At 52.0% G+C, this 12,772-nt stretch overlaps 1 protein-coding gene across 4 annotated transcripts; it reads left to right on the top strand.

Annotated features, from left to right (window-relative positions):
• Positions 1-3,008: 3,008 nt before the first annotated feature.
• Positions 3,009-11,903, top strand: LOC123351783 (junctional adhesion molecule-like). 4 transcript variants are annotated; one of them, XM_044991415.1, is made up of 4 exons: positions 3,009-3,062; positions 8,112-8,203; positions 9,975-10,346; positions 11,405-11,903. In XM_044991415.1, the coding sequence occupies exons 2-4, from the start codon at positions 8,149-8,151 to the stop codon at positions 11,506-11,508; spliced, it is 531 nt and encodes a 176-aa protein (XP_044847350.1). In that variant the 5' UTR covers positions 3,009-3,062; positions 8,112-8,148; the 3' UTR covers positions 11,509-11,903. The 4 variants fall into 4 exon arrangements, with proteins under 4 accessions (XP_044847350.1, XP_044847347.1, XP_044847348.1 ...); XM_044991412.1 differs by lacking the exon at positions 3,009-3,062 and adding an exon at positions 5,008-5,473; XM_044991413.1 differs by lacking the exon at positions 3,009-3,062 and adding an exon at positions 7,557-7,807.
• Positions 11,904-12,772: the final 869 nt, after the last annotated feature.

Raw genomic sequence — 12,772 nt, 5'->3', positions numbered from 1 at the left:
GTGTACAGATGTGGTCTCCTCACCTCAAAAAAGATATTCTAGCACTAGAAAAGGTTCAGAAAAGGGCAACTAAAATGATTAGGGGTTTAGAGAGGGTCCCATACGAGGAAAGATTAAAGAGGCTAGGACTCTTCAGCTTGGAAAAGAGAAGACTAAGGGGGGATATGATAGAGGTATATAAAATCATGAGTGATGTTGAGAAAGTGGATAAGGAAAAGTTATTTACTTATTCCCATAATACAAGAACTAGGGGTCACCAAATGAAATTAATAGGCAGCAGGTTTAAAACAAATAAAACGAAGTTCTTCTTCACGCAGCGCACAGTCAACTTGTGGAACTCCTTACCTGAGGAGGTTGTGAAGGCTAGGACTATAACAATGTTTAAAAGGGGACTGGATAAATTCATGGTGGCTAAGTTCATAAATGGCTATTAGCCAGAATGGGTAAGAATGGTGTCCCTAGCCTCTGTTCGTCAGAGGATGGAGATGGATGGCAGGAGAGAGATCACTTGATCATTGCCTGTTAGGTTCACTCCCGCAGGGGCACCTGGCATTGGCCACTGTCGGTAGACAGATACTGGGCTAGATGGACCTTTGGTCTGACCCAGTACGGCCTTTCTTATGTTCTTATGTTCTTAAAGGACAGTTGCTTCTCAAAGAGATCACAGGGTCAAAGGCAGGTTTCAGAGTAGCAGCCGTGTTAGTCTGTATCCGCAAAAAGAACAGGAGTCCTTGTGGCACCTTAGAGAGTTGTCAAAGGCATCATCCTTCCAAGCATTTGCTTTTTTCTTTTCTAAAACAAGGGGTGTTTTTCAGAGGTTACTCCTGGGATGACGAAGTAAAGCAAAAACCCCATAGCTATGTATTTAAAAGTGTGCAGTACATTTTTGCAGACGATTGTTTGTATCTAGACGTCTGATCCTGCACGTACCTAAGTGTTAGCTTAACATTGTGCTCACGAAGAGGCTTGTTGAATTCAGTAGGACCTGTTCCCTCACATAAAGTTATGAATGTGACTCAACCTTTGCAGGCTCAGGATAATCATTGGGGCCGCTGATATGGACCTGTGAAACTAATTGTGAAACTAATTAGTTCAAGTGAAAACTACAGCTTCAAGTTTCGCGCTACTTTTTGCAAAATAGAACAAAGGGCTAGTTGCAAAACTGATACTTCTGGAGACGCACCTAGCAGAATGTTACATCTTGTGCTTTTTGACATTTCCATCAACGTAACTGTTACTGAATAAGTAATTATGATATTTGCAGGGCTGCCCAGAAAGGGGGGGGGGGGAAGTGGGGCAATTTGCCCCAGGCCCTGGGCCCCGCAAGGGCCCCCAGGAGAATACAGTGTTCTATAATATTGCAACTTTTTTTTATGGAAGAAGCCCCCAAAATTGCTTTGCCCCGGGGCCCCTGAATCCTCTGGGTGGCCCTGGGTATTTGTTCTTGTATGTTTTTAAACTCTTTTTTTTTTTTTACAGAGCTAAAATGCTCAGTATTTGATGACTGTAGGAAGGAAGAAGAACGGAAGGTCTAGTTCATTTTGCTTTTGGTAACACTTTTAGAATGACTAAAAGCAATAGTCTGCGTCATTAAGTACACTAACCCTATTTCTTTGCTTGCCTGAGATTTCTTCGCAACACTTTCATTAAATGACCTGTAGTAGATGGACAAACGGATTTGTCTTCTGGTTTCCTACTGATGTAGAAAGAAGACCTGAAAGGTGATTCTGTTGGTTTTTAATCTTTAGAAATTCGGGTCTTGTCTCTGACCCTATTTTTCTGAAAGACACAACAGCCTCGCTTGTTTCTCTGTAACTTCCCATTGATTGATTTCCACTGGTGGGTATGCTGTGTTGTTGGCCTTATGTGGTACGCCTATGCTGCAGTTAAAAACCCGCAGCTGGCCTGTGCCAGCTGACTTGGGCTCAGGGCAAGGGGTCGTTTAATTGCGGTGCAGAAGTTCGGGCTTGGACTACAGTCCGAGCCCTGAGACGTTCCCACCTGGCAGGGTCCTGGAGCCCGGGCTCCAGCCTGAGCCCAAACATCTACACCGCAATTAAACAACTCCTTAGCCCAAGCCCCATGAGTCTAAGTCAGCTGGCACAGGCCAGACCCTGGTTTTTAATTGCAGTGTAGACGTACACACAACAGGCTTAAAGCAGGGGTGGCCAACCTGAGCCTGAGAAGGAGCTAGAATTTACCAATGTACATTGCCAAAGAGCCACAGTAATATGTCACCCGTCCCCCATCAGCTCCCTTCACCCCGCTGCTCCCAGCGCCTCCCGCCCACCGGCAGCCCCGCCGATCAGCCCCTCCCCCTCCCTCCCTGCACCTCCCGATCAGCTGTTTCGTGGCATGCAGGAGGCTCGGAGGGGGAGGAGCGAGGGCACGGCAGGCTCAGGGGAGGGGGCAGGAAGGGGGGAGTGGGGGCGGGACCTATGGCAGGGCCAGGGGTGAGCACCCCCCCCACTCCCTGGCACATTGGAAAGTTGGCGCCTGTAGCTCCAGCCCCAGAGTCGGTGCCTGTACAAGGAGCCGCAAACACCCCTACCCCGATATAACGCTGTCCTCGGGAGCCAAAAAATCTTACTGTGTTATAGGTGAAACCGCGTTATGTCGAACTTGCTTTGATCCGCCGGAGCGTGCAGCCCCACCCCCCCGGAGCGCTGCTTTACTGCGTTATATCCGAATTCGTGTTCTATCGGGTGGTGTTATATCGGGGCAGAGGTGTATTAACTCCTGAGGAGCCACAGGTGGGCCGCTAAGGTTTCTCTGGGCTGCCTGGGTCCCCTGGCTGCATCAGTGCGAGCAGCTCCCTTCCTCGAGAGCTGGGCCTCGGGAGCAGGCAGCAAGCCATGGAAACGCCCAGACACAGCTGAGGTTAGGCAGCAGCTTTCTCGCCAGAGCCAGAGATCCGCCCAGAGACACGGGGCCCCACTCCGCGCCGGAGCCTGGGAGCATCCAAGCAGCTGTCTGGGCCTCGAAGGGGGGTGAGCAGCTGGCCTTGGTGCTTGGGCCATGCCACGTGCCGGGGGAGCATCTGGAGACATGACATGTGGCACATGAGTGTCTGGGACCATGCTGCATGGTGGGGGAGCATCCAGGGCTGTGCCACATGGCGGGGGAAGGTCCACGGCTGTGCCACACGGCGGAGGAGGGTCCGCGGCTGTGCCACACGGTGGGAGAGCTGTTTGTCAGCTGAGCCCTGGAACTGGTCCATCTAGCAAACCACAGCAACGTGGCATTAGTGGTGCCTGCACCAGGGAGCCTGGGGGCCAGATGGGAGGGGACAAGACAGTCAGAGCAGCTGGGACCCTGCCTGGCCCTTGTGTAAAAAGGGACGACACCACATGTCGTAGGGCGCACGGGTGGAAACAGCCCATGCATTGCATTGTAAGGTGCCGGGGGCACTTGCACGCACCGTATCGCACACTGGTGCAGGCGGGCACACGCTGCGCTGGGTGAGTGAAGGGTGCAAGGGGCAGGGAGACGCGGGCTCAGTGCACCAGGCTGAAAGATGTTTGCATCCACATGCTACCTTCCTGCCCCGTGGCTCCCACCCCTTCGCTCCATCATGCCCTTGCCCTTGTCTCTCCCGCCGCCTGCAACGGATTGGGGCCTTTGTCTCCACCGCGCCCCAGGCCCTGGCTCCAGTCAGGCTGGAGCGGGTCTGACTCTGCCATGCCCCAGTTCTTCAGGCTGGCATTCAAAGGGGCCCAAGGACCACCAGCCCCTTCACAAATCCCAGCCCAGCCGCGGTGTGGCACTAGCTGGCAAGGCTGCTTTTCGTGGGGCTTCTTGGCCTGTTGGTATGGTGCCGGCCGCCCCAGGTGGAAGTCCCACCTGAGCTACCCTGGAGGCGCCCGGAGGAGCTCCAGCATTGCCCTGGTGGTTGTGAATGGTCAGTGTTGTTTAGAGGTCCTGCCTTTTGGATCACAGATGGACACACGTCTGGGCCCCTCAACTTCCCCTGTGATCACCCGTTCCCTCTCGCCCTCTCCTCGGGCTACAGCTTAGAGGAGACGCTGTCCAAGTTCTGTGGTCCAGAGGACACCCTTCCACCGGCCTCTAGGTCCTCGCCTGCTCAGCGTCACTAGCAAGAGCCAGCTGTGGGCGGTCCATGCGATAGCAGGGCGGGAGAGTTCTGATCCCAGGCTGTCTGCTGGGCGAGCAGAGCGGTTTCACTGTGAAATCGGCTAATCAACCCCAGAGTCCTGCTGCAGAACCAGATGCAAGGAAAGTGGATTCAGCTCGAATTCCTTCCTCCCACAAGCCAACCTTAGAACGAAAGTGACACAAGGCCGGGGGGCGGACGGGGAGCCTTGATCTCTGCTTGATCCGTCAGCTATGGAATTGTTCTTGGGTTCTCCACCGGGCCATGATCCTGAACACCCGGGAGCCACATGCTCGGGGGCTGCCTTTGCAGCCACTCAAGGCTCCTTGTGTCATTTTGCTGTTTACGGGGACGTTGATCTCCAAGCCCCATCCCCTCAAAAAACCCACCCTCTCTCCTGGCACCCTTAGGGGTCCGCTTGGATCTACATCGGTTAAAGTTCATCCTGAGTATGTTCTAGCTACGCTGCCTCCATGTGGTCTGCCCCAGCTGATTGCTGTCTCTCATAGACTGGAAGGGCCTTGCAGCCTGGACTTCCATGGTGTGCGTGCAGCACGCAGCACAACAGGGCCCTGATCTCACTCGGTGTCTGTGCAACACCCAGCAAAATGGGGGACTCGTCTCAGCCAGGGTCTGTTCTGCACCTGGAACAATGGGGGCCTGATCCTGGTTGGGGTCTGTGCAGGGCCAGAACAACTGGGCTCCGGTCTCAGGCAGGAGCCTCTAAAACAGCCAGTTAATGACTATGATAAATTCCACATCTGCTTAACCAGGCGCACAAAGGAGCAACTTCCACTACGCTGAAAGCAGATGAGGTCAAGCTGAGCCCTACCCGTAATGGGTCTGGCTCATGACCCTTTTCTGTGCAGGGGCAGGAGGTCCCTGGGTTCACAAGGCACTGGGCTGAGAGCCACCAGCTCATTTCAAGTGATCCGGTCAGCTGCCATCGGACGGGAACAGCTCTCTGTTCCTATCAGCCTGAGCTGCATTTGCTCCAGTAGCTGGGCTGTGGGGCTCGTCTGCTGGCACTTCAGATAACCCCCAGGATGGATTTGGCACTTGGGATGTATATTCTGGAGATGGCACATGGAGCTGTTCAAGTGGTGCAGGAAGTGCACAGAGGGAAACAGTGACAGAAGCTAATGATAAAGGGTCTGGTGCAGAAGTGACGAGGGGCTGTGGGCGGTGTGACTCAGGGTGTCCACCACTATAACCTCGCCAACCTGGACTGACATGCCAAGTCACACGCCAGTAGAGGCCGGGAGGTGAATGGGCTGTGTGAGTTGGAGAGAAAGAAGAGAAACACATTGCTCAGTGGCGATCAGTGATCTGTGAGAAACGGAGGACAACATCCTGCAGGTGAGATAGATCTATCTATCTATCTATCTATCTATCTATCTATCTATCTATCTATCTATCTATCTATCTATCTATCCTCATACACCCCCTCTATCTATCTATCTATCTATCTATCTATCTATCTATCTATCTATCTATCTATCTATCTATCTATCTATCTATCCCCATACACCCCCTCTATCTATCTATCTATCTATCCCCATACACCCCCTCTATCTATCTATCTATCCCCATACACCCCCTCTATCTATCTATCTATCTATCTATCTATCTATCTATCTATCTATCTATCTATCCCCATGCAAATGTTAGGAACCATTAGGAAAGGGCTACATAAGAAAACCCACACTGGGTCAGAGCAAAGATCCATCTAGCCCAATATCCTGTCTTCTGACAGTGGCCAATGCCAGGTGCCCCAGAAGGAATGGACAGAGCAGGTGATCCATCCCCTGTCGCCCATTCCCAGCTTCTGGCAAACGAAGGCTAGATAATAAGACAGAAAATATCATATTACCTCTATATAAATCCATGGTACATCCACATCTTGAATGCTGTGTGCTGATCTGGTTGTCCCATCTCAGAAAAGATACATTGGACTGGGCACAGAAAAGGGCAACAAAAATGATTAGGGGTATAGAACAGCTTCTATATGAAAAGAGGTTAAAAGGACGGGGACTTTTCAGCTTGGAAAAGAGACGACTAAGGAGAGAGATGATAGAGGTTTATATAATCTTGACTGGTGTGGAGAAAGCGAATAAAGAATTTTTATTTACTCCTCATAACACAAGAACAGGGGTCTCTAAATGAAATTAACAGGCAGCAGGCTTAAAACAAACAAAAGAAAGGACTTTTTCATACAACGCACAGTCAATCTGTGGAACTCCTTGCCAAGAGACGTTGGGAAGGCCAACACTATAACAGGGTTCAAAAAAGAACTCGATACGTTTCTGGAGGATAGGTCCAGGATGGACAGGGAGGCAACCCCATCCTCCCTAGCCTCTGTTTGCCAGAAGCTGGGAGTGGACAAGCGGGGATTGATCACTCCATGGTTGCCTGTTCTGTTCATTGCCTCTGAAGCACCTGGCATTGGCTGTTGTCGGAAGACAGGATGCTGGGCTAGATGGACCATTGGTCTGACCCAGTATGGCCGTTCTTATATTCTTAAATCTATCTATCTATCATCACTGCAGTACCTCAGTACATCCCTAGTAAGTTGATATTTCCATTTCCCAATGCCTTTTCGGTGACGCTTCCTTTAGTCAGGCATAATTTTTATTTAAAAAATACAAAACTTTTCTTGACTAATTTTTCAAGAGAAATCCTCAAACCAACTCATCCTCCCCTGCCCCCTGCAATGGGCAAGACCAGCTGTCCCACAGGAAGGCATGCAGTAGTTGTAGCCTTGTTGGTTCCCCAGAAATGCCAACCGATCAGCCTGGGGCTTCATGCTCTCAGCTTCCCTTTGCTTTCTTTAAATGTTGACACTGCGTTTAGCTTGTTCCTAGCGGCATTTTCAGGCCGGGTCACAGGGGCAGCTCCAGGTCGGTTTCTGACCTTTAATGGAGGGGAGAACCTGCTGTTGGATTTGAACCAGGTGTTCGCCATGGATTAGCATGGTTGACAATTTGCTATGGAGGCTTGGCAGAATTCGATTTTCATTTTTTGGCCATTTCTATGGCTAAGATTGATGGTTATTTTAAGCATTTTGTAGAGGTTTATCGATTTAGATGGTCACAGTTGTGGGAAATGGCAGTGATTTGAAGTAGGGTGACCAGATGTCCAGATTTTATAGGGACAGTCCTGATTTGTGGGTCTTTTTCTTATATAGGCTCCTATTACCCCCCACTCCCTGTCCCGATTTTTCACATTTGCTGTCTGGTCACCTTAATTTGAAGTCGCAGGGTCCTCGCCTCAGCACCTCCCTGTTCCTAAGATAAACATGTTATAGGGAGCATGGGCTGGGGGCCAGCTCCCCCCCTCATCTAAACAGGGCCCTGCTCCAAGTGCTGGCGAACATCGTGATTTACACTAATGTATCCAATATGTTCTCAAGCAGCTTTTTTCTTACTTTGCCTCTCTGTCAATGTCAGTGATTATCACTGGAAATGTTTTTGCAGTAGTTTGGGAGCATCCGGCGAAATCAGCATTTACTAATAACAATAAAAACTTTCCAAGCCTGCTCATATGATCTGTAACCTGTTCAGAGAGGATAAAAATTACTGATAAGCTATTGAGACAGATGCCAGCTGGATGGAATTTCTCCGGGCAGCCATCCTGGGAACTCCCTTGTCTCGCTTTGCCAGCTAGGAAGGAAGCAAGGAGAATTTGGCCCCAGTCAGCCTCTGCTGGGTTAAGAGGGGAGGGAAGGTGGTAGGGGCCGGAGAGGAATCACTGCCCTATTGGAGAGGGTGGGGGAGGGAATGATGATAGGCAGGAAGGGAAAACTCCCACTGCTATCTCCAGATTCTTCTAAGGATCCAGCTACGTCCTTCCCCAGGCTGGGTCTGAGCTCTGCAGCTGTCCCCGGTCTCTGAACTTGGAGGGAGGGGCTCCCTGGTGCAGTTTGCTTGGGGTTTGGCCAGGTTCCCCTCCTGTTTGCATGGAGTGACCCCTTCTGCCTTTTTTCTCCCTCTCTCAGGTCAGGGGGAGCAGAGCTGCCATAACAGCAGGTGGAGATGGGGCGCGATCTGCTGCACCTGGGATTCCTCGTCACAGTTCTCCAGCAGCTAGGTAAATACTGGGCGTGTCACCGCACGGCTGTTCTGCCTGTGTGGGATCGGGATGGGGTCCCATGTGGGTCACGGTCTCCTTCTAGAGCCCAGCACGCAGGGATCTGAGAGTGCTCTGCAGGCAGTAGTTCACAACACCTCTATTCTATTCTATTCTATTCTATTCTATTCTATTCAGGTCCCTATGCCCGGCCCATCACTGTGGTACCCGATCAACTCACAATCTCCCTGGGAGGCAGCTTAATATTAGAGTTGGCTGCCACTTTGAAACAGAATTTTGTTGCTGTTGTCCCAAACCAGCCCTGTCCTGGTCACAGAGGTCACTTACCCACCCAGCTGTGCTCATCCGCATAAGATCTTTTAATGCTCTGCCAGGCATGGCTGAGGCTAGTTGAAATAAGGTGTTTTACACACAGCGCCACCTAATGGCTGAACAGTATAATACAGTTTAATGTTCCATTAGGTCTCCCCCTTTTAAATTCTACATTCCCACCATTTATCACAGTTACCCTTGCATCCGACGAAGTGGGTATTCACCCACGAAAGCTCATGCTCCAAAATGTCTGTTAGTCTATAAGGTGCCACAAGACTCTTTGCTGCTCTCACAGTTACCCTGCCACGCTCTCTTTGAAGTTCAGTACGGGTCAGGCTGTTGAGTGTCTCTGAATCGTGCTGGTTTCCTAATTACAGAACCTGAACGCGGCTGGCCGTTAGTTATGACTGGCTGTGGTCAGTTTGGAATCCTTGAGACTTCTTCGTGTTCTGCATCTGCCACCTGTAGCAGTTGCTCTGTCGATTGTTCCTGCTGAGGAACAAAGTGTGGGTGCTGATGGTTTCTGCTGAGCTCTTCACCGTCAGTCTCGATCACATAGGATCTAGGCACTTTTTATGACAGGTGGCGTTGTCCATCCTTTTCTCTATCCGATTTGGCATGAACATGGGCACCAGGTTCTAGACCCAGCAGTTCTCTAACCGAGCGGGGTCTGTTGTATAAGTGTTCCCAAGCTCTTTTAGCTTTTTTTATCTGATTTGAGACAAGGAACGTGAGCCCTGGTCATTGCAGATCCCCTTGTGCCTTTCCTCCAGGCCAAGCTCTTCATGCCAGTGCCCTGATTCCCAGATCAGCCTCCTTCCCCCACCCCTACCCCCACCTGGACCCAGGTTTCTTCTCCACTTAATTTTGCTTGGTGTTGCTGTGCACTGATGAGCAGTGGCCGTGTCCCATCCAGAGGCGGCTGCCTGTCTGGGGTGGTTGGAGCGACTCTCAGGCTGGGTGCATGGCTGGTAAAGCATGGAGGGCTCCTTCAGGTGAAACGGGAGTGCTTCAGTAAGCTCTGTTCTGCTTGGGTCGTTGCATTAAATCCTGTTGCCATTAATTCAGTCGCTTCGTCTGTGTCTTCTCCATGGAGTTATTTGATGAGGGGAGAGGGGCACAGCCCTAGGCTGACTGGCTTACTGGGACGTTGCAGTTCTGGTGCCGTGGTGGTGACAAGGCCATAGGACTGGTTCGTTCTGGTGGCATAGTGGGGGGGGAGGGCATAGGACTGACGTGCTGGGACTGTGTAGTTCTGGTAGTATGGTTGTGGCGAGGGCCATAGGATTGACTCGCTGGGATGGTGTAGTTCTGGTGTATGGTGGTGGTGGTGACAAGGCCATAGGAACGGCTCAATATAGCCAGAGGCCCTGGTCAGGATCAGCTTCAGATGGGTACCAACAGCGTTAGACCTGGCTCCTGCTCACCATGGTTGTGACTTTGCTCTGCTGTTCCCTAGCGTGCCCAGCTGAGCCGTGTGGGAACACCTCCAACACCTCGCTACATGCCCAGGTGGGGGAGAACATCTCCATGAGTTGCCCCTTCTCAGTCCTCGACCCCAGAAAGGCCCCAAAGGTCCAGTGGAACTATCGGAGCCAGACCAACAACACAGAAAACATCGTCTACACAGAAAACATCAATGGGAATGAGAGCCGCTTATACTACAGGCCACCCTTCGAGGGCAGGACGTGGGTTAACGCCACAGGGCTGGCCCATGGCGACGCCACCCTGCACCTTGCCGGAGTCACGACGTCCGACCAAGGGAACTTCTCCTGCTGGGTGGGCCTGGGCCACGACTGTGTGTCTGTGGAGGTGCAGCTCTGGGTCAGCGGTAAGTAGGAGGGAGAGGCGAGGAGACACGTGTTGGGTGGAGAGGCCTCTGGGCCACTTTGTCTTTCGGATTCAGCCTCAGGGGGGAGAGAACCTGAGAGTGAGTGTCCATTTGGGCTCATCCCGCCCCCAGTGGGCGCCATATGGCCTGTCTGAACCTGGCAGCATGTGTGTAGCAGGGAGCCAGGTCCTTCTATGTACAAACACAGCCCCCACTTCCCAGAGTATCTAAGCTGCTCCCCATCCTCAATCCCAACCCCCCTTGTGTGGCTGGCCCGGGCTGTCTACCCCATTGCACTGCTGGGAAACTGAGGCACAGAGCGACACAGAGGATGTCTGCATTGCACACGGTGTGCGGGATTGCAGCCCATGGAAGTCATGGCAGCCAGGGCTGTATAAGCTGAGACCCTGGAGGCCAACTTCACAGTACGTGAGCTAGCTACAGTCAGCTCGCTTGGGTGTGTCAATGCGTGCTGCAGTTCCACCTCCTGATGGCAGGACAGCCCTACCCCTAGGGGGATTGTGGCAGAACAGGGAATTGAACCTTGATCTCCCAAGTCTCTGGCTAGTGTCCTAACCACTGGGAGCACCCTGCCTCTCGTCCCTCTTTCCCGTGCCTCCCCGTTCCTGCTCGTGGCGGGTCCGTGGCTCCACGGGCCCCATGCTACAACGTGGCACCATGGCACCATGATGCTCGGGTGCCGCGCGGGCTGATGACATGCCAATAGTGTGACATCCTGGCGAGGGGCAGCTCTGGACGAGCCTCAGCTCTGTGCAATGCCAGCACAACATGGCACGGCAGTGCAGACACACAACCCCCAGTCACAGCGACACGGTCCCAGAGGCCCCCACCCTATGGAAACAGTCCTCTGCATGTACCTGCAGAACGTCTGCCAGGGACTCTGGCAGCGAAGCCCCAGCTGGCTGGGATAAAACGTCTGCTGAACAGGAGCTTTGCTAGCCTAGATCCTGGGACTCCCCACGAGCCAGCAGACCAGTTTGCGCCCCACCACTCTGGGAAGCCTCGAGTAAATCAACCCTTTTCCTTCTTCTTTGCAGACCATCACCACCAGTCTAGGCTGGCGCTAGACTGCGGGCTTGCTGCCACCTGCTTCTCTGGCCTGGTGCTTTCCCTTGCCGCAGCAGTTACCTTGTGTGTGTGAGTGCAGGGACAGGGGCTAGACCCCAACTGGGATGTGGCTGTGAAACGCTCGGAAGCTGCCGTGTGATCGAAGGGGACAGCCACCTCCTCAAACACGCCAGCTTCTCACACATCCCAGTGCGGCAGATGGCATGGGGCCCTCCAAGCCAGGCTGGCACATGAAACATACACCACTGGGACACTGAGCGCTTGTGTACACTGAAACGCTACCCTGGCACCGCTTTGCTTCTGTGAAGACACGACCTGCACCGACAGGAGGGGTTGTCCCATCGCTGTAGATCAGGGGTCGGCAACCTTTCAGAAGTGGGGTGCCGAGTCTTCATTTATTCACTCTGATTTAAGGTTTCGCGTGCCAGGAATACATTTTACCGTTTTTAGAAGGTCTCTTTCTATAAGTCTATAATATATAACCATAAACTATTGTTGTTTGTAAAGTAAATAAGGTTTTTAAAATGTTTAAGAAGCTTCATTTAAAATTAAATTAAAATGCAGAGCCCCCAGACCGGTGGCCAGGACCCGGGCAGTGTGAGTGCCACTGAAAATCAGCTCACGTGCCGCCTTCGGCACACGTGCCATAGGTTGCCTACCCCTGCTGTAGATAATCCATTTTCCTGAGAGATGGTAGCTAGGTTGATGGAAGAAGTCTCCTGTTGGCCTAGTGCTGTCTACACGGGAAGTTAGGTTGACTTAACTGTGCCGCTCGCACACCGGTGAGCGACATAGTTATGCCGACCTAAATTTCTATTTTAGACCTGGCCTTAGGGTCATGCATTGCTCCTAGCAAGGCAGAGAGGTAGCCAGCATATGCTGCTACTGCTGGCTTACCAGCGTCCAGTACTTCCTGGCGTGAAGGGTTTTTTGCAAATGACTTTGTGCCTCAATGAGTTTATTATCATGCAAAACAGGACAAGCGGCACTGAGGGTCACGTTGCCCCGAAGAGCTCGGAGGGTGACGGTTCTCTTCCAGCTTCTCTTCCAGCCAGAAACTGTGTGCTTGTCCCACGGGACCGTTTCTTCCTGGTAAACACAGAGCGAACTCGAATCCCGTAGTATTCCCCCAAACCCCATCTCCAAATCCAAGCAGTTAAAGGGCATGCCTAGAGATTTACTGCTCCCTTGCCACTCACAGACAAACTCCTTCACGCAGCTGGCTTTATCAGCGAGTGCCCCTGTCATAACTATGAAGGGAAGGGTAGCAGCCCTCCTGTGTACAATACTATAAAATCCCTCCTGGCCAGAGACACCAAAATCCTTTTACCTGTAAA

Source organism: Mauremys mutica, chromosome 17 (assembly GCF_020497125.1).
Source record: "Mauremys mutica isolate MM-2020 ecotype Southern chromosome 17, ASM2049712v1, whole genome shotgun sequence".
In the NCBI taxonomy this organism is placed as follows: domain Eukaryota; kingdom Metazoa; phylum Chordata; order Testudines; family Geoemydidae; genus Mauremys; species Mauremys mutica.
This window is presented reverse-complemented; position numbering and strand designations above follow the sequence as displayed.

Excerpts from the sequence above, each read along its gene's own strand:
- LOC123351783 (XM_044991415.1), top strand. The coding sequence starts at position 8,149 with ATGGGGCGCGATCTGCTGCACCTGGGATTCCTCGTCACAGTTCTCCAG. Across the intron at positions 8,204-9,974 it reads CACAGTTCTCCAGCAGCTAG|CGTGCCCAGCTGAGCCGTGT; the intron begins GTAAATACTGGG and ends GCTGTTCCCTAG. Across the intron at positions 10,347-11,404 it reads GGTGCAGCTCTGGGTCAGCG|ACCATCACCACCAGTCTAGG; the intron begins GTAAGTAGGAGG and ends TCTTCTTTGCAG.